At 37.7% G+C, this 27,129-nt stretch overlaps 1 protein-coding gene across 1 annotated transcript in view; it reads right to left on the reverse strand.

The window, feature by feature from the left end:
* LOC145684206 (17-beta-hydroxysteroid dehydrogenase 13-like) overlaps positions 1-27,129 on the reverse strand; it is a 187,402-nt gene that overhangs the window by 97,961 nt on the left and 62,312 nt on the right. The window contains exon 2 of the mRNA XM_081756265.1: positions 1,084-1,208. Within this exon, the coding sequence (XP_081612391.1) occupies positions 1,084-1,208 (125 nt within the window). The remainder of the gene's footprint in view (positions 1-1,083; positions 1,209-27,129) is intronic.

Here is a 27,129-nt window from a genome sequence, read left to right on the forward strand (position 1 = left end):
TATGGGAGCTACCGCAGTCGGGTCAAGACTTCATTTAGGAACTATTATGTGACCTATCCCCATGTTTCAGAATCCTGCGGTACTCTGGAACAATTTTTATAGAGGTAGTTGGTGAGTACTTCAAATTATATGCCCGTAGCCAAACTCCCTCTATAAAAACTGTTGCGGAAGTACCGCAGGATTTTGAAACATGGATTTTTGGATAGGGCACATAGTGAAGTCTTGAGCCGACTACGGTAGATCCCATAGTTTTGGAGTTGTGGAGCATTAAAGTTCAATTTTTCATCATTTCGGCAGCTTATAACTCCGAAAGGAAGCATTTGTGCACCCAAGTTGGTCTATACTTTTTGTTTTATCTTGGTGTCAGGAATCACCTCCCAAACGTTGTCGGTGTTGTTTTGAAACACGCTAGAAGGAGATGAAGCTTTCACACTATTAATGTGAAATTTGGCATTCTTATTGAAAATGTCTGAATTTTTCAACTTTCAAAATTAAATAAGACAAAATTACTGTTTAGCCCCTCCACAGCATTTTCCTTATGGGAGATTAAATGTTAAATTTTGGAAGCAGTTTTCTCCAATAATTACTGCTAAGGTGTTTTGGGCAAATGATCATTATTTGTTACAGAATGCAATAATACTCATCCGCAATGCTAGTGCAGTGTCAAACATAATTTTGGATACGACTCCCCTTTGGGGGGGCAAGTGGCGTAAAAACATGGTGAGTGGATTATTACCAAAATCCCAAATCTTATTTTGGGAATGCCAGTAAGCATCAGATTAATCACATATGTAACAGAATTAACATTCCGTTGCTCCTTTCATGTGTCAGTGACTAATATGGGGCTACAGCTCCCCTTCCAAAAATCACATTATGCAAATGACACACTGGTATCCGAAAGTGAAATATTTCGGTAATATTTTCAATAACTCCACCGACTACTAACATTTCAATGTTATAACTCATATTTGCGTGACTCGAATAAAATATCATTTAGTACATAAATAAATAAATGAAACAGAGTCATTTACGAAAGTCTGACAGAACAAAATAATAATTAAACTGAATTTAATTTGTATTAACCTTTCCGACTTCTTGCTCCACTCTCTTCGCTTGGCTGTAGATTTCTTCTCTGTTGGAGACGTCACATCGATAGCTGTAAGCCTCTCCTCCGTCCTTCTCTATCATACGAACCGTCTCATCTGCTCCTGAAACAAACAAAAACAAACACATTTAGCATACAGCTATGGGAAAAAGCTATCTTAATATATTACGTGTCTGATGAGTTAGTGCGTTTCTGTTGAAGGGTGACTGTTGTTGTTTAGTTATTGTATGCCAGAGTTGCCAACCTCAGAGAACAACATTATCAATTTTCGTCTTTAAAAATACCGTATTATCAAAAATAATCGTATATTCGTTATGCACGTGATAACTGTAAAACAAGGATAATACTAGTAATAATAGCAATAATATATAATAAACTTTGCTAGCAGGAGTGCCCACAAAGAGGGGCTATGACGCAAACTGCGTCATTGAAATATTTTGGGGGGTTAAAATCTATATAAATATGTTTGAGGGGGTGTAAAAATTAATCGAAAAGATTTTTTTCATGAAAGGACACCTACGGATAGACAATTGGGGGGGTGCGTCATGGACATAAGGGGTGGTGGGCACCACTGTTGCTAGTAATCTTCAGTTTGGAACTCCTAAACCGATACCACTGTCCTCAACAACAACAATATTTCTTCACAATCGTAAACGTGATTGAATTTAAAGAATGAATTCAGGGTTACCATTTGCCAATTCTCAAATTGTTATTGATTATGACTAATAGAAACCTCAATGTGTGTGTTTTATAATTATTTAATTTACATCTTCAATTTATTTGCACATTCAAAAACTGAAAAAAAAAATGCATTCTAAAATTATCGTAAATTCAAGTAGTATCGCAAGGGCATTATCGTATATAGCATATATGGCTTAAATTATCGTATATCACGACAAATTATCTAATGGCTGGGAAGCCTGTTATAAAGGATTGTTGAAGTGATTGTTGCAATTGGATGAGTAAAATGGAAACGCTATAAGATTATCACAAAGTTAACTCTGATACTTTAAAAAAAACTCTATATACAAGGTATCGGTGCTCTGCAACAAGAAAAACTTACACTGTACTTGTTAATGCATTTTAAGGAAAGTAGTTTATTACACTTCCTTGATACCTAGGTATATATTTACCCTCTTTATCCGTGTGTCCCAGAGACAGACAAGTTCAAGAACTACTTGAGGATTACCATCAATTTTGGCCAGAATGTTCACAGTTAATCCAGTTCGTTAGTGGAAGTTATATTGAACCCAGAAGTGGTAGAAATCAATTATTTCCGGTTTTTACTTTGAACACCATAGAGCAAAAAAACGATAATAGATAGCGAGAAGCATTTTCCTGCAACCGATTAAGCGTCCCAAGAATACATTTAATCTCCATCTTTAACTACTAAAACCGGAAGTCATAGAGATCCATTACAACATCCGGTTTCAATATTCATTTACGTAGAACAGAAACGAAACGAGATAGTGGGAAGCAGTTTTCTGTAACCAACTAAGCGCCTCAAGAATATATTCAATCTCTGCTCTAATTTCTCTACAAATCGGAAGTGACAAAAATCAACCATATCCGGTTTTAACCTTGATTGTTATAGAGTAAAAATGGTAACAGATGGCGACGATCAGCTTCCTGCAATCAATTACGCATCCCAAAAACATATTTCATGTACAATCTAATTTCTCTACAAACCGGAAGTGGCGAAAATCACCTACTTCCGGTTTTAACGTTGATTGCTATAGAGTAAAAACAGTAGTAGATGCCGAGAAGCGGTCATCTGCAATCAATTGAGCATTACAAGAATATATTCCATCTTTGTACTAATATTTCTAGTAAAACCGGAAGTGGTAGAAATCTGCTATACTTCCGGTGAGAAAATATCACGCCATACAATGTAAACTTCTCCACGTTGTGTGCATGTAGTTCTGCTACGTGTTTCTTCATAGCAATCAGTGTTAAAATCGGAAATCGTTGATTTGTAGCACTTTTCGTTTGAATAGACTAATAAGAGTGAAGATGGAAACTAGTTTTGAAATGCTAAATCCCTCAAAAGTAATTTCTCTTTGCTCTATGCACAACAATATTAAAACCGAAACTTGAAGTAAATTTCTTCCACTTCCGGTTTTAGAAGATGGAAAGGATGGAAATGGAATTTATCCATGGGATTCTGAATTCGTTTCCAATACCCACGTCTCGCTATTTAGTGAAGATTGATTACTCTGCATCAGGCCCGAAACCAGCCACAGAGGTTTGGGCTGGGGGCCAGGAATAAGGTGGGAGGGAGACCAAAACATTAAAAATTCTCTTACAAATATCTGAATTGTGTCCTTTTTTGTATTAATAGGATTTTGTATTGAGGTCTGGAGGAGCCATGAAAAGTTTAGGGGGACCCAGCCCCCCTTTGGTTACGGGCTTGTTCTGCATCATAATCTGTTTACAAAGCTTATGAAATAAAGCTAAAAATGTTTCTGGCAAACAACACGTGCATAAATAAAACAATTTATACGGTTCTCTTCTCAGCATTAATTAAAAGACACGCAATTTTAATTTTGCTTCTTTAAAAGCCAAAGCAAAAGCAACTTTCTGCCACATTTATGCTCATTACAAAAGTATTTAATAATAACAATATCATTAGAATTAATCGTTGATTAATGTTGAAACTGAAAAGGTTTATGTCTGTCATTTCTGGTTTGAATGAAGCTAAGAAAGGAGATGGAATTTGTTCTTGAAAACACTGAATCCCTAAAAATACAGTTAATGAAACTTGGCTTCTGACAGTTCAAGAGAGCACGTGGTGTTGTAATCAGGGGCGGATCCAGGACGGACTTCTGGGGGAGCAATGGGTTGTAATACTGCTACTTAGAGCTACTTTTAAGAGCTTCAAACTTTGGGATGGGTTTTATTTATATAGAAAACTAGCATATATTACCCGCTTCGCTGGGTTGAAATAAATAATTTAAATGCACACTGATATTGCTCATTTTCGATTATTTTAATGGATGTCACCCCTCCTCATCCTTGAAGTGTCGGGGATGAAAATGGATTTAAACAGCTTTAGAAGTGTCACTGTTCATCTCAGCGATCACAAGAACTATAGATTCAACACTAATATCGGTCATTTTTGACATTTTATAATATATATACCTATAAATATTTCCCCTTCCCCCATGTTGCGGGAGACGGCATCGGAAGTATCACCGTTCATATCATCGACTGAACAAATGTGGATTCAGCACTAATATTAGTCATTTTCGATGATTTTTAAATATCTCTTCCTCCCCCTCCCCCAAGTTGCGGGTTTGAATTTGAATTTAAACGGGATCGAAAGTATCACTGTTCATCTAAGGAACCCAGAAAACTGTAAATTCGACACTGACAGTGGTCATTTTCAATCATTTTATACGTCTCTTTCTCCCCCTCCTCAAAGTGGCGGGGCTGATTTTGGATTTAAATCGGATTGGAAATGTCACTGTTCACCTGAATGATCCCGAAAACTATGGATTAGACGCTAATATTGGTAATTATGGATCACTATTATATATAGTTCCCCCACCCCTCCTCCGTGCTGCGGCACACGGCATCAGAATTGTCACTGTTAATCTCAGCTATTCCTAGAACTATGGATTCGACACTAATATTAGCTATTTTTGATCATTTTAAATGTTTATCCCCCTTCCCTACGCGGTATCCTCCCCCTCCCCAACAATCAGGGCTGAACTTGGATTAAAACAGCATCAGAAGTGTCACTGTTTCTCTCATCATTCCCGAAAATTATGGATTCAACACTAATATCGGTCATTTTTGATCATTTTGAAATTTCTCTCCACCTCCCCCTTCCCTATGTTCATCGTTAAACTGAATAGCCTAAAGCAATCCCTGCCCCTAAACTCATGTATGTTGAAAATTTGATTGAGATCGGTCGGCTGGTTTAAGAGTGATGAAGTCACAAAGGCAGTCATTTTTATTTTAATTTTTGTACATACAGATGGTGATCAGAAAAATGGAAACACCTGAATGAAATTGCAACTTAACAGATAAATATGGTGTCGGGCCACTTTTCGCCTTCAGAACAGCCTTGATGCGACGTGGGATAGAGGCATAGAGGTTGTGAATGGTAGCAAGTGGAATTTTACACCACTCTTCGTGCAGGGCATCGGTCAGTTTTGTGAGAGAGGATGGAGGTGGAAATGTCGCCGGATGCGTGTTTCCAAGACGGACCACAGATGTTCAATTATGTTGAGATTTGGGGATTGGGCGGGCCAGGGGAGGTGTTGAACTTCATCCCGATGTTCCTCAAACCACGCTGCAACAACGTCAGCCCGTGTGAATGGGTGCATTATCACACTGGAAGATGGCGTCATTGTCCGGGAACAACATCCGGACCATAGGATGCAAGTGGTCTCCTAAAATTGCGACATAATTGTTGGCAGTGATTCGTCCGCTAAGTGTGACCACAGGACCCAATGAAAACCATGATATTGCGGCCCACAGCATCACCGAGCCGCCGCCATGTTGACAGTTGGGCGGAGACACTGCAGATCATAAGCTTCTTTGGGCGTTCTCCACACATAAACACGGCCCGTGGTTGGAAATAGGGTGAAGGATGACTCATCCGACCATATCACATGTTTCCAGTCCTCAACGGTCCAAGTTGCATGGTCGCGGCACCATTTGCGGCGTGCGAAAGCGTTATGGTCCCTGATGAGCGGTTTGGCCCGTGCAACACGACCCCGTAAGTTCATGTCATGTAATTCGCGGCGGACTGTGATTGTCGAAACAGGGTGGGGGAGGTGCTGATTGAGTTCCTCCGTCACTTGCTCCACAGTGGCACGACGGTTCTGAGTGACAATGCGCTTTAATACCCCGCATGACCTGTCACTCATGATTTTCTTCCGCCTACTGTTCCGCTTCTCCGATGTGGTTTTCCCGTGTGTTGTGTAGGCCGTCATCACCTTCGGCACTGTTCCACGCGACACACCTAACACAGTAGCCACTGCCGTCACACTCACTCCACATAACCGCGCACCAACAATTTGCCCTCTTTGAAAATCTGAGAGGTCTCCCATTTTACACTACCTCCGTCTGCTGCAGCCACTGGATACTGTTTTGCCACTGCGCCTGACGTAGTATGGAGACCGACCTAATACACCACCACCAGCGGTCCGGCGCTGCGGGCGCCACGACACCACTGTCAACCCATACATCTGACGTGTTGCCAACTACAGGTGTTTCCATTTTTCTGATCACCATCTGTATATATCTCCATTCTCCCCCTCCCCTACGTTGGCTCGTCAAAGTGAAACGATAAAAAACACTAAAGACATGACCCTCATATATACTGAAAATTTGATCGAGATTGGTTATTAGGTTCAAACGTTATTAGGTTTTATTAGTTTTTATTTATACGTTCCCCTTCCCTCCCCCTCCCTAGGATCTACCGTTAAAATGAAATCACAATAATGTTCCCAGATCTGAACCTCAAGTATCTTGAAAATTTGATTGGGATCGGTCGGATAGTTCAAAAGTTATTAAGTTACAAAAATAGTCACTTTCAGTCTTACATAAATTGATTTTCCTATATCTCCTCCTCATTCTCCTCCCCTATGTTGCTCCATCAAATTTAAATCATAAAAACGATCCCAGTCCTGAACCTCATCTATGCTGAAATTTTTATTAATATCGGTCAAGCGGTTCAGGAGTTATTAAGTTTTATTTATTTTTATATACTCCCTCCCCCTCCCCAAACCCTCAGTTCTACCATCAAAGTGAATAACGTAAAATCAGCCCAGCCTCGAACCTTATCCGTGTTACAAATTTGATCGAGATCGGTTGGGTGGTAGGGCTGTTCCGATAATCGAGTAATCGATAACAATTCGATAAAATTTCAAAACCGTTTCATCGATAAAGAATTTTAATTTTATCGAATTATCGAACTTTTGAGACTCCCGAACTGTTTGAGACTCCCGAAATGTTTGAGACTCCCGAAATGTTTGAGACTCTCGAAATGTTCGAGACTCCCGAAATGATCGAGACTCTCGAAATGACCGAGACTCCCGAAATGTTCGAGACTCTCGAAATGATCGAGACTCTCGAAGTGTTTGAGGCACTCGAAATGTAAGAAACATTAGACAACTTCGAGACATTCGAACTGTTCGAGAGTCTCGAACTGTTTGAAAGCAGCAAATACAGAAATATATCAATATGATCGGATTTGTCGAGTCGATGCTTGAATATTTTGAAAAGTTCGGGATTATCGGAGTGTTCGAAAGAAACAATGCATTCGAGGTTATCATAGTTGTATATAATATGTATTACACATATACAGGGTGTTCATATTAAAACTTCTCTCCTTAACAATGAAGTGAAGGAAAAGTTTTTTTCCCCACAGATCTTACAAGGTTTAAGCAGTGTGTCAGAAGAGAGAAAGGGGAAGAGAAAACATGCATCACCCGAATGGAATTGAAACCCAAGACACCATTAGTCTACTAATAGTCACTTTGCCGATTGCGCCAATAAGGGGGCAGGCAGAAAATAATTTTACGTATGATTTCGACAAATACAACTTTGCAATAACTTATCAGATGAAAAAAGTTGTTTGACTAGTTTGGCTGCAAGAAGGAATCATTGGAGTGGTGAAGGAACCGAACTGTCCATCACTACTTTTGATAATACCCGAAACTTCTTTAATACTCGAAATGTCGATAATACCCGAAACTTCGATAATACTCGAAATGTCGATAATACCCGAACTTTCGATAATACCCGAAACTTCGATAATATTCGAAATTTCGATAATACCCGAAACTTCGATAATACTCGAAATGTCGATAATACCCGAAACTTCGATAATTTCAAATACTCGAACGGTTTCGAGTAACCGATGACAACTCGATAAATTTTTACTCCCGAAGTTCGATAGGTCCTCAGCCTTATCGAACACCCCTATCGGGTGGTTCAAGAGATTTAGAGTCACAAACATAGTGTTTTCAATTGTATATATAGAGAGATAAGAAAGTTTCCTCTTCTGAAGGGGAGCGATCGCCCCTGGATCCGCCACTGGTTGTAATGGCGTTGTTGTCAAAGGCTCTGTAACTACCGAGGCAGCACCTCCAACGACGCACTTAGGAAATTTAACAAGTCATAATTCTATAATCGTAATAGTATGACAGGAAGGTATAATTTCCAAATAATAATAATAATAATAATAATAATAATAATAATAATAATAATAATAATAATAATAATAATAATAATAATAATAATAATAATAATAATAATAATAATAATAATAATAATAATAATAATAATAATTCGAACAGTGGCGTATGCAAGAGCTAAGTTTTGGGATTCATGCTCTTTCGCGAAGACATTATGGATCCGAAAAGATGAAATTGAGTGCTTTAGTGACTTAGTCTTAAAAATTTCTTAGAGTCATTTCGACACGTTAAGAAACAAGTCGACACTACTCTGAAAGCAGCAGCGGATCCATGGAGGGGGGGCAATCGCCCCCCCCCCAGAAGAGGAAACTTTATTATTTCATAGATATAAATAAAACCCATCCCAGAGTTCGAAGCTGTTAAAAGTAGCTCTTAGTAGCAGTATGACAACCCCCCGCCCCCCCAAAATCGATCCTGGATCCGCCCCTGTCTGAAAGTTACTATAATTTTATTCTGCAAAAGCGATAATATTTGACAATAATCCTTGTCCTAGCTATAAAACACAAAATATTGCCCGTGAATGGGTACTTGCAAATGCAAGAACACATAAACGGAATGGTGCGGATCAGTAGCTTTTGGAAGACTTGCGGGAGAACTCAACACTTACTATGGGAGATGTCGATACTATATAAACAATGAAATCTTTCACATTTTTTAAAACAACGTCCTTTACAACAAACATAAAACGTAATGAAATATTAGATGTAAGGTTTTGACCTATTTGCAAATTTTGCTGCAATTCATTACAACTAAGTTGAAATACAATAACACTGAAACAATGTAAGCTCGTTAATAACAAACTTTGTTTTCAATCTGTTTTGCAACATATTGTATTTCAATATTTCACTACGCGAAGTAATCAAGTCATGTGTGCTTTTCTGGACGTAGAGACCTTGATTAAATTGAAAAGCAATTGAAATGACTCTGTAAATGTTTTGTCAAGTTTCTAGCAAAATTTCACACACATATATTGTTCTCTAAGGTAACTCATTCTCACTGTATCATTAATCTGACGAACAGCCAGTGCAAGTGCTCACTTCAGCGGTTATAGTGCGCCGACTAACAGTCATGTAGCGAAACGAGGCAAATGGCATCGAGTTACTGAAAGGTGGCCTCTGACAGATAGCTGCACATGTTGCAAACAAAACGAAAGGGAGGATTGTTCATCAATCACAGCACTATTCTTCCACGCTGTTTCTAAGCAACGAAGGTCACTGACCGCCCTGTTGCCGATAGTTGAGATGACTCGTTAAACGTCTTTAAGTTTGTCGCCTGAGCTGGTGTCTCTGTTGCTGAGCCTCTGGCAACAGTGCCTCCAATACTCCACGTGCTCTACCCAACTGCCAGAAACCACCTTTCCTTGCGCACACAGTAGGTACGCTCAGTAGCTGCAGCAGGCTCTCTTTGCCAGTTGGCCTGCTATTTCATAAGTTCGGTTTCTTTTTTAACATACCTTATATATATATATAAGGGCGAATCCAAGAGGGGCTATAGCCCCCTTGACCTTCAGGTATACACTGGATAAAATGGACTTCAATCCTGTTTTACACTGGATAAAGCTGCAAACTATGGTTTAGCTCCTCCCTTGATCATATCCTGGATCTGCCACTATATATATATATATATATATATATATATATATATATATATATATATATATATATATATATATATATATATATATATATATATATATATATATATATATATATATATATATATATAGATAGATAGATAGATAGATAGATAGATAGATATCCCTTGCTCTCCGTTTTTGTTTTAATACCTGTCGACAGACATAATTTTCTATGTATATGCGCAACAGTTTGCAAATCTAAAAAGTAAACAAAATACATACAATGAACCCTTGATGTGTAGAAGTAGCAAATATCTTGGTAGCAAATATTTGTTGTAAAATTGTAAGAAATTAGTTAAAATACTTTGAATCAAATGTAAGAAATGTCTACGTAAAGACGCAGGTTAAAATTAACGTATGAAGATTGATTAAGCCCTGCTTCATAATATGTTTACAGAGCTTGTGAAGTAAAGTTTAAAAACGTCTGGCAAATGCGAAATTAAAACAAATTATACGGTTTCTTTGTCAGCATTAATTGAAATGCATGTAATTTCATTTTCATTTTATTGAAGAGCAAGGCCAAGGCAACTATCTCACACATTTACTCATTACAAAGTATGCAGTAACAACAATATTACGTGAGTACTCGGAAACGACCTGATAACTATTAATTAAATGTATTTTTTTTATATAGAAACACTGCAACAGCAATAACCATCAGCTAAACTCCAGCCTTTAGAACCCAAGCTACATGCAACACATTATGTCTTCCTTTCCTTCTGATCAAGGAAGTGAACGATTAACTATGCAAAACCGTATTTTACATTACACTACGTTATAAACAGGAAATTAGACAGTCACCTGCCTTAAACAAATCTATCTGACATGACAATTATCATAGTATGAGCTGCTCTTATAACTTATAACACGCTCGAACCCAAGGATGCTCGGACCCTCCACTAACATCCTTAGCATGTTGCCACGTTTACTGATTTATCAGTAGATTTCCTTATTTTTGCATGATCTACTGATAATTTATTAAAGAAATGATTTTTCTCCTGTTTTTGCATTTTTTAAAAAGTAAGAATATAAAAATCGATCTTGCTGCATCTTATAATGTCAAAATATTGATGAGATCTTCAATAATTCATGCGTGAAATACGTACAGTGTCACAAGTTTTCATTTCGGCACGTGTTACTCTTCCCTCATACGTGCCAATGGAGGAGTCTTTTTCTTCGCTTGTGTATTAGAGATCTATCGAGTACTGTTCTTTCACGTGATTAAATATGTTATTGCTGCACTGAAATGTTCAAAAGGTAAGAGTTAAAAAAGAAAAGAAATGATTTCACCCCTTCCATCTGCCCACCGCCCGGCTTGCATCAAAATACTAATTCCAGAATATCCCGAGCCCAATTTAAAGGCTTACTAATTCGAAACATGAGCGTTCGGATCGGGAACCTATTTTTTGGAGAAATAATAATTCAGCTGAGAGTGAAAGAAATAGGAGTTTCCGCAATTTTTTCATGAAACCCAATAATTCAGCTTAAAGTGAAAGAAATAGGAGTTTTCCCAAATTTTTCATAAAACCCCATAATTCAGCTTAGAATGAAAGAAATAGCAGTTTCTCCAATTTTTTCATAAAATCCAACAATTCAGCTTAGAGTGAAAGAAATAGGAGTTTCCGCATTTTTTCATAAAACCCAATAATTCAGCTTAGAGTGAAATAAATAAGAGTTTCCCAAATTTTTTCATAAAACCCAATAATTCAGCTTAGAGTGAAAGAAATAGGGATTTCCCTAATTTTAGTTCAGAGAATAAAATCATATTCATCTCTGGTTCGCGACTTAGTAATTAGTTCAGCAGGGCTCGTTGCACTTGTTTCGGCCCGGGAACTACGGACGGAAGAGATACGAATTTTTGTGTGTTCGGTTTTAGAATTGAATATTTTTTCATTGAATTTGAAGGATATTCTGACTTTCTAAGGGTAAATTTAGACATTAATGTGCAGTGTTTTGTTGTTTGTGTTGTTAGTTTTTATGTAGTGTTGCTTAATATGAGTGGTGATTTATCAAGGAAGAAAGGGAAATATTAACAAAATTACAAACCAGAGTGGTAAAGAGATGAACAATTCAGGTGGCTAAGCAAGAACAGTAAGGGGGATACGTATGCCTATTGCAAAGTGTGATTTTCATATAGAATCGACTAGAAAGACAAGTTCGGGGAGAATGGCATGTAGAAATACGGAAACATTTGCTCAGCTTAAAAAGACTTGCAGGACGCAAAAAAAAAAAAAAAAAAAAAAAAATGCTACTGAACTCTAAAGATAAGTACGCAGGCGCGGTAAGCGGAAATTTGAGTTTCGAGTTTTGTAGCAAAACACAGTTTGTCTTTTAATATAATGAAACATTTGCCAGCGATTATAAAATATGTTTCTAGGGACTCAGAAATTGCATACAAAATAACTTGTGGGCGAACTAAAACCACTGCAATCGTTCAAAGATTAATCTACTGTATTCTCCGTTTTTCAAAAAAAAAAAAAAAAATCTCCTGTTTTTTGTAAATACAACCTGGCAACACCGATCCTGAGTAGCAAGAAAGCTGTTGGCCAGATGGCGCGTGCTTGACTTTTGGCTTGCTACGTTTGCACTTGAAATGCATGCTTTCATACAATCTGCCTTTCGTTGTACTTGCAAGCGAAGCTTTAGACCCTTCATAGCATCACTGGCCGTTCATTGGCAATTGACTTGACTTGTAAAACGTTTGCGTCAAACTTGAATGGAACACTGAATAAAAGGTTACCTCCACGTAACTTCGTTACTGGAATCCAGCTTGCGCAATCCTTGCACGTTTTCCAATCAAGGTGGTTGCAAGTTTGGTCGACTTGTAATTCAAGCTTACAGCAAGCTGTTTGCAAGTTGTCTCTGCTGCTAGGGATCATTTGTCTTACTCGAGAATTAAAGTGGGCTACAGGGAACGACCTTATGTCACTGTTAATAGTGTGTATGCTACTGTTAGGAGATTTGGCGTGGGAGGTCCGGGTTCGATTCCCGGCGGGAGCTCATGTGGTTCGGATTCCACGTTAATCAGTAGGTCCACGTCTCATATAGCCTCGCTGCTGAACGGGACGTTAAACTCAAAATCAACTCAACTCAGCTACTGTTAGGAGTACATACGTCACTGTTGGATTATGGACGTCACTATTAGAATTATATGCGTCACTGTCATAAGTATGTACGTCACTCTTAGAATTGTATGCGTCGCTGTCATAAGTATGTACGTCACTATTAGAATTATATACATCACTGTTAGGGTTATATGTGTCACTGTTTGGATTATTCTGTGACTGTTAGGGCTATGTACGCCACTATTAGGATTATGTATGTCACTGATAGAAGTATTATCACACTGTTAAGAGTAATATGTCCACAATCTGCAAGTTAATCCTGTATATTTTTCATATACAATAAATAATGTTTTCCACGTACAATAAGTAAGTAAATAAATAATGTGTTCCAGCAGAATAAAAATTATCAACTGCATCAAATTGGCAACGCACGACATACTTCTTAACGCCATAAAACTTCGTTTTTTTTATTTTTTCAAAAATCATTCATGAGAATTTTGTGCAGCCTGATGTGATATATCGATTCATTAAGATTCCTTGTATCAGGCAACAACGGGACTTTGCTATTCCGAACGCTAGATAACTGACTAGTACGCTACATATAGTTTGATTTTGTAGTCCTCCATGAATTTCGATATGTTGACCCTTCTTTTCACTTTCTGTCCAGCATTAGAACGTTTCTTTTCCGTTTTGCGCAAGTTGCCCGTATGTGATTGCAGCGCAACACCAGATATTTAGGACTTGTGCCGTGTCCCCGAACATACGCCTTCATCTGTGATGTAATGGTAGAATTTTCGGTAAGTATGCAGTCCACTGTTTTGAAAAATATAGCGTACAACCACCACAATCTTTCGTAAATTTAAGGTGAGTATACGTTGAACTAAATTATATATATATATATATATATATATATATATATATATATATATATATATATATATTAAAACATTTTTCTGACCAGAACAAAATGAATTATTTAATAATTATACGATTTTTGTTACAGTTTCAAGGACCTAACGTCCTCTTCATCAGACATTGAGAAAAGACAGATGACAGCAAATCTTATATCTTCCTCAGACAATTTTTCTTACTGTTATTTTATTTTATTCTATTTTATTTTATTTTATATAAAGATCAATAGAACTGTGAATTGCATTGACAATTAACATATATTAACAATGTAATTATATGACATTGTTACAAATTTAAATTTTATATATATATATAAACAATTAAAATTATATAAATGAAAATGCTAACTAACGCCTGAGGAAGATATAAGATTTGCTGTCATCTGTCTTTTCTCAATGTCTGATGAAGAGGACGTTAGGTCCTTGAAACTGTAACAAAAATAGTATAATTATTAAATAATTCATTTTGTTCTGGTCAGAAAAATGCGTTTTAAAATGTTATTGTGATTATCCAGAACCATGGAGTGTATATATATATATATTAGGTGAGTGTACATTATATACTCCCGTAACCTCTCATTACATCCCTGATCCCTGCTCCCTATGTTTGTAACGATGTTTCATTGTCTTCGGATCATATCGGGCCTGTCCGGGTCAGACCAAGTTAGACCCTACTTCGGGTCACGGATCTGTCGAGGTCAAGGAATCTGTGGTGTGTCACGTGTCTGACTGGTTCCACGTCACTGTTCACGAAAGACTAGCATTTGTGGAAAACTAGTATTATAATCCTACTAGCAAAAGTAAAATTTTTCACACAAAGTCTTGCACTAAAATATCATTACGTCATGTTCATGAAATGTTTTCATCGACAAGAATTATTTAAGTGGCGACGGTGAGTATTATGAAAAAAGAAATTATAATCTGTCTACAGTAGAGAAGAATACATTTCTTTCTGACATTACGTAAAGGGAAATGGAAGTCCTACTTTTTTTTTTCGGAGTGAAGCTCACTTATTTTTTATAAATATTTTTCTTGTGTTGTTTTCACAATACACAATTTTTCTTACTAAATTCATCTTTCTGAATTTAGAAAAATAAATCGTATTTAAATAGTGTCATAGACTGGAAGCCTTTGAAATGTGGGTGTGGAGAAGAATAGAAAGAATTAGTTGGGTCGAGCGGAAGACGAATGAGATGGTGTTAGAAATGGTGGGGGGTAAAAGAACACTATTAGGAATTATTGAGAAGATGAAGAGAAACTGATTTGGGACATTGCCTGAGAAGAAACCGTATCATGAGGGACGTGCTAGAGGGTATGGTGGCAGGAAAGAGAGGGAGAGGGCGAAGGAGGTTACAATTAATGGACGATATAAAAAAAAGAAAGATCATACGTGAAGACGAAGAGGTTAGCGAAAGACCGTGGAGCATGGAAGCTTCTCAGCTGCGGCAAGTAACCTGCCAATAAGGGCAGAATACCTATCATGATAATGATATTTTTTTTCTTTTTATATTCTTTCTGAAGAAGTTTGATTTGCCTAAACTCCTTTATACATTTACTCTGCCCGTGTATCCGTCCGCCCAGGGAACAATAATCTCAAGATCTACTTGACAGATCATAATCAAATTTAACCAGGATGTAAAGGATTATAAGGTAGGAATCGAGTTCGATAAATGGGGGTCATATTCAAATTGAAAGTGAAAACGTCAACTATTTCCGGTTTTAATATTTGGTCACTATAGAGAGAAAAAAAGGGTAATCGATAGCTAGAAGTGGTTTCCAGCAATCGATTAAGCGTCCCAAAAAAAATATATATATTTTATCAATTGTTCATAACTCTCTACTTAAAACGGAAATTATATAAATTCACTGCAATTTCTGGTTTCAGTGTTATCATTTGGTTTCAGCTATTTCTATATAGACACGGCCGGATTTACCACTAGGGTCTGTAACCCCACGTAGGCTATGTTCTCATCTTTGATGCGAGCGGTCCTGGGTTCGATTCCCGGTGGGGATGTTACCTAACATATGAATCTCAACCCGCTTCCTTCCTTCCTCATTTCTTTCGTTCTTCCTTTTCCTCAGATAGTGTGATTGCCAAGGGACGTTATCCCTCATACATGACAGGCTAACCTGCCTATATATGCCCTAAGCCTACAAATTTAATTCCTAATTCCTTCCTAACAACTAGAATCGGGTCTAAGGGCACATGTTGGACGAAAACTTAGTAAGCAAGACGAAAAAAAAAGTGCGAAAGTCGAATAATTGTAATAATAAAACATGTAAGCAAAACGAAAGAATTACAAAAGTTTAATAATAATAATAATAATAATAATAATAATAATAATAATAATAATAATAATAATAATAATAATAATAATAATAATAATAATAATAATAATAATAAATACGATTTAAGTCATAGTAAACACAATCGAAGCAATAACAGCATCAGATTTAATTTCTTTGGGGAAAGAAGTGGGGGACATTGGGGGAACAGATATTTTTGGTATACTAAAAATAATATCTTTATATTATTTGACCTGTAATGCAATACAACATATCTAAGTGGCGCACAATGGTACCTGGGGAGCGCCTGAATTCCTTATCCCTTTCTAGCGTCGTCACTGTCTGTAAATCATAATTTCTTCTAAGAGTCTATCGGCTTCAATCATTGGTATCGTGCTACTGCAAAATTAATAAAATTAAATAATTATATCCCTAGTTCGATATAATTAAGTTTCCCGGCCAAAGTTAGTTTATGATAGACAACATTGCGTCAGTGTGTTTTCTCGGGGTTCTCCCGTTTCCTTCCACATTCTCTTTCCACCAATTATTTCATCATCATTCACATGCCTTAATCACCCGCCTCCCTTACCCTAAAGGGCATTAACGTGGGACGTTAAACTAAAAGATTTCATTTCACTGTAGAAATAATTGTTATGCGCCTGCTTTTTATGCAGCCTGAACACTCAGAAGTTTGGTTGGTTGCAGAGGACTGCGAGTGAAGAATTGTGAAGAATTGGGTGATATGCATATATGTGACTACGCACTGTACTAGTAAATATAATCTTACCTCTTGAACGAGATTAATCTACAACTGAGTTCTTAGTCGTAATTCGTATGCATAAAAAAAAAAAAAAAAAAAAAACGAATAGGAATGAGATTGTTCTCACTGTGACAGGCAGTTCCGTCTCATGTGAACTTGGCTTTGATGATGTTTCATAAAGAAATGACGTACTAAATGCGATGTTTATTTCCTTCCCCTTTTTTAAAATCAGTAGCGTTATTTATCCAGCACAAAAGCACGAATTTTTCTTCTGTTGGATTAGATCAGTAGTGGTTCTCAAACTTTTCGATAGTGGTGACCCCTGTTCATTCGGGAAGTGATCTGGGGACTTCGTTGCAAGGTTATCTGAAATTTCACGTATTAAAAATATACTAATTAGAATTACCACCGACAAGATGATGATCAAGAAATACAATATAATAAGAAATTTATTCTAAAGATCCATGATTGTTTCTTAGAGAACGAAATTTCAATTCAAAATACAGTAACTTTCAAGACCTTTTTTTTTTTTTTTTTTTTTTTTTTTTTTTTTTTAAGGAAATCCACTTGAGAAACAACGTTCTCAAATTAGGGGGTCACTAATGTGAGGAATGAAATTCTTTGTGTTTTTCCATAACTGCATTGAACTCGGGAATAATTTTTGTCACCATCGATCTTAGGTCCGATTTTACATTAAGACGATTTCGCTTTAGGGTTTTAATACTGGAAAGAGCAGAAAAAGTCTGCTCACATAAGTAACTGATAAGGAAAGGCATCAAATGTTGCAATGCCTTTTTAGACAATTCTTCATACTCACAGCGCATACGCAAACAAATTTGAGTCAAACGTTACTCGCAGTGGCGGATCTAAGAACATATTTTGGGTGGGGTTTGTCGTCGTTCTTTTTAGAAATCCCAGAATGGAGGGGAGGCTTGATGTTTATAAGCATAGGAATGACAAACATTTGCTTCTTTTTCTTAAAAAAAAAAAAAAAAAAAAAATCTGAAATTGGTGGTATGGTGGGATCTTGCCGCCACTTGAAGATGAAATTCATGAAATTCCGAGGCGTCGTGCAGTTAATGGACAACTGCTTTTGTAAAAACGCCCTAACAAAGAAGGAACTTCTCTCACTTGAAGTAGTTCTGTATAACGGTTGATTAGCTTCAGGGCAGAAATTTAGTAAAATACGAGAACATTTAAATCTACAAACGTAGGTATAATTTCTAATTGCTTTTTTTTTTTTCAGTAACTGAAAGAATACTTCTTGCATAACAGCTGTGAGTTCTTCTATTTTATTAAAACACATTTCACTTTTTAGGCGTCCGGACCTCCTGGCTAGGTCTCCAGAACCCCAGGGGTCCATGGACCCCACTTTGAGGAAGTACTGGATTAGATTCATTAAAGTACGGCTACTTTCGTTTGAATATTCCAGCATATAAAACAGTGATGATCAAGTTCTTTGCACTATACGGTCACAACTCTTGATTCAATTTTGAGAAACCAATTTGGGAACACTTTTGCAATTCTGATAGGAAAACAAAACAAAAGTGCTAACTCATGCTACAATACAAAAATGAAATATAATCTTACAGTTTAACGTCTCACTACGCGTATTATACCATTTAGACTAAGGGAGATGATGATTAAATCATATGAATGAAAGAACTAGCGAAATGAGAAAGTGGAAGGAAATGGAAATACCCCGAGAAATCCACGGACACGATGTTGTCCACCACAACCTTACTTGTCCGGGATCGAACCAAGGACCCCACGCACTAGAGGTAACCACTCTACCACTTTTTTTAAAAGTTAACTGATTCACGGAACAAGTAGCAGTAACTTAATTTCCTTATTTTACTATATTTTTACTTCACTGTACAGTCTACGGTTTTTCCAGTAATTTCCTTAACGACAGGGACACGAACACAGAAACATCGAGGACAGTGAAAGTTTCAAAGGCTATCTCGCCGGTAATCGAACCCGGGACCCCATACACCAAAGGCGCACGTGCTAGCCACTAGACCAGCGGAGAGGGCACCACTGAGGCACCGTGCCCGTATCTCATGCAAAGGTGTTTGGGATTTCCGCGGATTTCGAAAAAAGAAATGGCAATCTCGGTTTTCCGAAAACTTCTGGAAGAGGTTAAAGAACGGGAATCAAAGTTTTCAAATAAGCAGAAAAAATTGGATTAGCTCACAAATTATAAGAAATAGAAAAAAAAATGATCAAGTGTAATCTTGTTCCTCATAAAAGGTTATATGTAATTACACATAGCGGGTATTAGAGTGAGCATGTTCAAATCGGAAGTGGACGGAGCACTATTGACCCTAAAATGGGGTCCACTATGAATTACTGAAGAACAAGAAGTGGTTCCTTTGTACATCAACATGTTTATTTATTATATTTACTTTTTAACATTTAGGATTTAGGATTTCAGATTTTTGAGCTTTCGGCATTGAAGGCCATTTAGTCCGTCATAGATATGAGGGATGAAGTCCCTCGGCGAGCACGGGAAAGAAGCGGCCTGGGACATAGAAGTTAGGTACCACCCTGGCATTTTATTGGTATGGATAAGGAAAACCCAGGAAAACCTCATTCAGGATGGCTGGCCTGAAAAAGCTTCTCCACTTTTTCCACCGAGTGCCTCCACCGAGAATCAAACCCGGGACGGGACCGCTCGCAGCGAAGGAGAAAGCGTTAGCGGCTACGCTAAGCGGGACCACTATTTTTAACATGTTTTTGTTAATTTATTATTATTATTATTATTGAGAGTGTAACGTGAGAGCAAAAAACTCTCTTCTTCTTCTCATTATTCAAAGCCCCACCTGTGGTTTCCAGTAAATTTCCAAGCAAACGCTGTGCCATCCATTGTATATACATTTTGTTTTTCAAATCTATATAGACTTTTATAGTCATGCACATCAGAGTCTCTTCGAACTTTGTACACTTTTCTTCTTGGCTACACATCCATAAATTCAGCCATTTCGACCCACTCTAACACACTGTGAGACAAGTGATCTTGGTACCGGTACTGAGGTGGTTCACAAAATTTCGAGATTAATTTCAGCTAGTTGAGATTATACTCAACTTTATGCATACGAAAAGTGAGAAAACACAGTTTGATTAATCAGTTCCGAGCATTTAATCAGGTACCTGAGATTAAACTCAAATGACGTCACGTTGTCTCGCTTTTTATGCACACAACCTTGAGATTAATCTCAAACTCTTGAGCAAAGAGTGAGATCTCACTTTTATGCATATCACCCATTGTTGTAAACAAGTGAGTATTGTTTCACAGTGTGAAACTAAGAACTTTCAAACTATGCAAATTCAATACTCAAACATGAAGTAGTAAACGTATAGGCCTAAGTATTGGTTGCAGTAGAGTAATAAGATCAATGATAGAATCTTTCCCTCTGACGCTGACTCCATATCAAAAAGCCATTACTCGCTATCTTTTACTGTTTTTGTTCAATGGCGATAAAGGTTGAAACCAAAAATCGTTTATTTCAACAATTTCCATTTTAAATAGAAAGCAAATAGAATCTAGAAGGAAATAGAATCTAGAAGGAAATAGAATCTATCCTTGGGACGCTGAAACGATTGCAACAACCCGCATCTTGATAGCAATTACCGATTTCGCTCGCATATTTGCGAATCCCAAACGTTTCAGATATCCGCTGATCTGATTGGCCGATACAGATACGATATCACGAGTCATTATCTACATATAGGACAAAGTAAACAGGCAATGTTGTCGGTTCTGTTAGCCGAGTGGGCTAGCGAGACATCATAATAACAAAAATCGTTTTTGGCGTGGGTTCAAATCCTGCCCAAGAAAAGTTTTTTTTTTACTATTTTTAAAAATTTTTATAACACTTCTTTCGTTAAAATAAGATTAAAAATAATATTCAAAAAGTGATTTAACGATTGTTTTTTTTTAATTTTCATTAAACTTCTTTCATTAAAATAAGTTTGCCTTTGTACTATATAGATCCACAGCAAATGTAGTAGTAGTAAGTTTGCCCTTGTACTATATAGATCCACAGCTAATGTAGTAGTAGTAGTAGTAGTAGTACTAGTAGGAGCGGGTTAGAAGCCTTGCAGGGATTGTTTGGGCTCTGTTCTCGACATCAAATTGGCAAGAATGCTGAAACGTTTGGAATCGGCAAAAATGCATTTCGCTCTACAGAAATCAGTATATAACCCGGAAGTAATAATTAACTGAACCAAGCTTGCCAACCATACGATAATTTATCATGATATACGATAATTTAGGCCTTAACGCTATATACGATAATGTCCTTGCGATAATACGTGAATATACGATAATTTAAAACTCACACTTTTTTTCTCGGTTTTTGAATTTGCAAACAAATTTTAGATGTGCATTAAATCATTATAACACACACACACTGAAGATTTTAAGTCATTCCCGCTAAAATAAACCAATAATGATTTGAGAATTGTCAAATTGCAATCTTGCATCAATCCTTTAAATTCAATTACGTTTACGATGGGGGTAGAAATTTTGTTGTTGTTCAGAGTGGTGTTAATAAGGATTTTAAAATTGCTGACAGAGGACAGTGCGGGCCCGTATTCATGGGGGGCTAGGGGACCGGGCCCCCTAAATTTTTACTGTCTTCCTTAAAATTTTCACGATAGGATTGCAAATGAACCATAACATGGTGATAAACTATAATATGGTTGGATCGGGCTCCCCTAACTTCTACCGGCCTCCATACATTTTTGGACTGGCTACGGGCCTGGGACAGTGTTGCCGATTTAGAGTTCGAAACTAAACATTACTAGATAAGTTTATTATATACTATTGTTATTATTAGTAGTATTACATTTGTTTCTAGAATTATCATGTGCATACCAACATACGATAATTTTTTGTAATACACGATAATTTTAAAGACGAAAATCGATAATTTTGTTCTCTGAAGTTGGCAACTCTGAACTGAACCACTTTCAGTTTTGTTAATTTGTTGTGGATAGTCATGATGTATATCTTTGAGTCGCTGAATCATTTGTACAAAGAACAGCTTCTCGCTATTTGATACGACGTTTTCGTTCTATAGCGATAAACGTTTAAACCACCAAATTGCTAATTTGAACCACTTCCGGTTTAAATAGAGCTTTGACGGAGATGATGGAAGGTATCCTTGGGACGTTAAATCGATTAAAAAAAACGCATCTCGATATCGCTTACTGTTTTTGCTCTGGCACCTGTCGACAGACGGACGGACGAACAAAGCCTTTGTATAAGACTTCCGACATTTATGCATAGCATAATGTGCATGTCTAAAAGTTAATAATAACCACAAAGTTTCTTTAAGTGCACTTCAGAAGGATTTTTATAGGGTAGATTGAGGAAACAGTGATTATACATGCATATACGAGAGCAATCAGAAAGTTTCCGGAATGTTATTGTAGTTCTGGCAATTGTGATTCAGTCACAGTGAATCTTGTGTAATATAGTCCTTAGGTTGTTTAATTATGAATTTTACAAGTATGAACATGTCTTGACAGGGAGTGTATGAATAGTGAAACTGAATGGAGGAGTGTCTCTGTGTAGTGACAGTTGGCACAATTTCACAGATCGAGCAACGCACAAACATCAAGTTCATGTACAGGGTTTGTCCGGGAAGTAATAAGACTGATTTTATTCCGCCATGACTGTACTTCGGAGCGTGCGCGCACCGACTGGATCCGGTAGAGGGCGTTCCTAGTTAACGAACGAGCGGCTGGTCAGTTGTCCGAGCACACGGAGAGTCAGGACAGGCTTTTTCGCGCGACGTGTTTCTGTTGAGTGGTGCAAGCCGAAAATGCAGCGTTCGTTAGAGCAGAGGTACGCGATTAAATTCTGTGTTAAACTCGGTAAATCTGAGACAGGGACGTTTGATATGATCAAGCAGGCTTACCCAGATGATGCTTTAGCAAGAAGTGGTGTGTTTCGGTGGCACAAGGCCTTTTCGGAGGGCCGGGAAGAGGTCGCCGATGAAGACCGTGCTGGAAGATCTTCGACTTCGACAAACACCGACAATGTGACTCGTGTGCGCGAAGTTTTGAACTCAGACCGTCGACTAAGTATTCGTTTAATTGCCCAGATGTTAAATTTACCAAAAACTGTGGTTCATGAAATTGTGACGAAGCATTTGAACATGCGCAAGGTGTGCGCGAAGAATGTCCCTAAAGTGCTCACTGACGAGCAGAAATTGCGGCGAGTGGAATTGTGACAAGAAAATTTGAACATGTGTGAAAGTGACCCCCAATTTTTGAATAACGTAATCACAGGTGACGAATCATAGATCTTTGAGTATAATCCCGAGACAAAGAGGCAATCTTCCGAGTGGCACACGCCGGCGTCTCCTCGCCCAAAAAAAGGGAAGAATGAGCAAATCCAAAGTGAAAACAATGCTCATTGTCTTTTTTGGCATCAAAGGCATCGTCCACCATTTGTTCCTCCTGGACAAACCATCAACGTCAAGTTTTATGTGGAAGTGCTCAAGAGACTCAAACGAAGGGTCAATCGGGTCCGACCAGACATCGGAGCCGACTGGAAGCTGCACCACGACAACGCCCCGGCTCACACCGCCTTTCTTGTGAACAGCTACCTGACCAAGGCCGACATCCCAACGCTTCCGCAGCCGCCCTACAGCCCAGATGTGGGCCCCCGGACTTCTTTTTGTTTCCTCGCCTGAAACGCCCGATGAAATGCAAGCATTTTGAGACGACAGAGGGGATCCAAGCAGCTTGCACCGCGGCTCTCAAGGCTATTCCGGAGAATGACTTCCGTGACGCCTTCAATGCTTGGATATCGCACTGGCAGCGCTGCATCGACACAGAAGGAGCCTATTTTGAAAGTTTTTAAAGGATTGTAACGATTGGCTCAATATATTTTTTTAGATCGACTCAGTCCTATTACTTTCAGGACAAATCCTGTACAAATTGGAGAAATTTGCTTCCGAGACTTTGGTAGCCTTAAAACAATTTATGATGACAATGCTTTAAGGAAAGAATAGCCTCAAAGGTGCCCGTTTCACCACCGTAGAAGACGATCAAAAACCAACATGACGGCTGAACTGCGGACAATGGCGTATTTAGAGGAGTGGCTTCCGGGCTTAAGCTCCCCCCCCCCGAAGTCTTACTTAGTATATTAAAGTAAATTAAATATCTTGCAGAATTTTCATATTTCCAGGCAAAGTCCCCCGAAAGTTCGCAAAGCCCCTCCCGAAACAAAATCGTAAATACGCCACTGACTGCGGAAGATACCAAAAGAGAGGCCTTTCGTTCTCTGTTTCCATCAACCACAGGACCAGTGGAACAAGTATGAGTGTATGTGTGTGACGATTAGGTGCTAACTTTGATGACGATTAAGTAAATGTTTACTTATGTTGTATTAATAAAGAGCTAGAACAAAATTCCGGGAACTTTATGACTGCTAAGTTACTTGCTATTTGCTATAAAGATAATTTCCCTTCTTGTTAAAAATGAAAAAAAGTTATATAATTCGTGTAAATCCTGTTTATCAAAATGCTTTCACCTAACGCAAGGACAAATTAAATTATTTGCGTCTAGAGTTAAGGTCATTTATAATTCTCTTGCTCCCTTGTATTAAGTATTTTCATTTTTTTTTTTTTTTGATAAAACACACGTCAGTAATTATGTTTGTGGCATAATCTTAACTCTCTTACATTATTTTTTTAAATAGTAAAATAATCACTGTCAGTTTTTTTTTTTTTTTAACTTATTTTAATCAATGGGGATTTCCAGTTTTTACTTTAGAGCGGCGACAGGCGAGAAGAAACTTTGTTGGTCGTAAAAGAAATCGAATTTAAGACTCCAACGAACTTATATCTTTTATGGTCTTACACAGAGGTGACCACTTTGACCTAACTTCACTCAACCTCACGCTCACTCGACCTCACGCTCACAAACTCATTTCGACCTCACGCTCACATAACCAGTCTGACCTCACGCTCACATCATTCTAACTTCACGTTCACATAACCAGTCTGACCTCACGCTCACTCAACCTCACGCTCACATAACCAGTCTGACCTCACGCTCACTCAACCTCATGCGCACTTCGTGAGGTTGAGGTCGAGTGAGCGTGAGTTCCGAACTCGTGAGCGCCGACCTCATGAGTTTGGACACCTTACAAAGCAAATTCAGGGCTTCATTAACCCATCTGAAGGCTCGGGGCTAGAAAAAATATGTGGCCCCTGCTGACTTCGCCTAATACATTTCTATGAAAGTACGGTAGGAAAGTTAAGGGAATATGTTTCATATTTTTGGTCATATTTTATTTTATGATGATAATTGTATCTTCATGATTCTCTTTAGATAGCCAGTTGAGATTTTGATCAAAGTGGAGCCCGCTGTGCACTTGGAGGCCTGGGGCTATAGCCCCCCTAAGCCCCTCCCTTAATCCGGCACTGAGCAAATTCATACATTTTGTCACATACAAAATGACAGGATTTTATCCAAAATATGAATCATATGATAATTTACCTGGAAACTTTACACTTCAGACACTTGACCAAAGACGGACGTTGAACGACCTCGACTTCATACTCGTACACAGACTTTTGCACGACAAAATAAACTATACAAACATAATTGCAAAGATAATGAAAGATATCGTATTTAATTGTTCTGAAAAGTTGTTCAAAAGAGTAATACTGAGTATTTCGTAAAAAAAAAAAAAAAAAAAAAAGTAAAGGAAAATTGTATTATTTTAATTCAAGTATCATTATAATTTAAAATCACGTATTATATATAGACATTTTAATTGGGCAGTAATGCCTATTGTGTCGATAAATAAATAAACAAAAACGGAATTTTTGGATGTCTGTCTTTTTGTTCACCTGTGCCGAAGTAGTTATGTTCACTCGAATAAATAGAGGCCACCGTTTAGCAACCCAAATTATGAAACAACGTAACTTAACACTCAGTGGCGTATTTTGGATTTTGTTTCGGGGGAGAGGGCTATGCACAACACGGGAAAGAAGCGTGGGCAATTGCCCACCTGAGTTTGAGAATTAAATATATATTTAGTCGATTGTCTACTAATATACTGGGAAAAAACGTGAAACTCGTATGTCGGTGGAGGATCTCAGTCCCCCCCCCCCCCTTCCCATCGGCTCAGGCAAATCTGAAATGACGCTCCTGTAAACACACGTTGACTATTTTAAATCTCATTTTAACTTAACTGGTTTCATTGTAGAAAAGGAAATGGAAATATTTAGTTTTATCTGTGTATGTGTTAAATTGAAAGAAAATGTTGAGACAAGTTAAGTTGAAATATACTGATTGGAGTTTTAATGGCGAGAATTGCAGACTGGTGAATCTTACGTGATACGATACACACAAATTTTGCAGCGAATCTAATCTTTTATTCTATTCGTAGAAGAAAAAGGAAGCATCCTCTTGGCCTACCTAGTTTCCCGGGCTACTCATTCTCCCCCTCTTGATTTTCTTTAATTCAAACATTTACCTTTCTTTATAACTAAACGATGTAAATATTCCTTTGCTATAATAACTAAAGTTCCGTTATGTTGATATCTGTGCAAGTTGGTGGAAAACCAGTTTCGCTTATCAGCTCCTCTTAGTTTTTGTGTTACTGACGACGACGGCCGACTTGAATCACAATTAACAATAGTCGGAAGTATGATAGGAGAAACGAAAGAAAGTAACAACGAAGTAAAGGAAACAGAAGAGTAGATTGAACTAAAGAAAGGAAAAAGAACGCAGTTTTTACATTGAATAAAATTTGACAAATACTCTATTATTTCTGAACAAAGAGCATAAGAAAATGGAGAGTCAATGAAATTCTTAGAAATGATAAGAAGGATTATTGTTGTGTGTGGAATGCAAAAAACTCACAAATTTATTTCGAGGGGCTTGAGCCCGATATCCCCACTAAATACTCTTAACACTACATGTGAAAGGTCACTATTGCGTAGCGTGGTTCTAAACCGGTATATCGTGCAACCCTATAGTGTGTGTCGCGAAATTTAGAATTTAAAAATCATGAAACATTTAATAAACTAATTAAAATGAATTTTAAGACAGTCTGCATTAGTCAACGCCTCCAGGAGAAGCACCAACAGGATTGCCAACCATACGATAATTTATGGT

Source organism: Thermobia domestica, chromosome 4, assembly GCF_964235325.1.
Source record: "Thermobia domestica chromosome 4, izTheDome1.hap1.1, whole genome shotgun sequence".
Lineage (NCBI taxonomy): Eukaryota > Metazoa > Arthropoda > Insecta > Zygentoma > Lepismatidae > Thermobia > Thermobia domestica.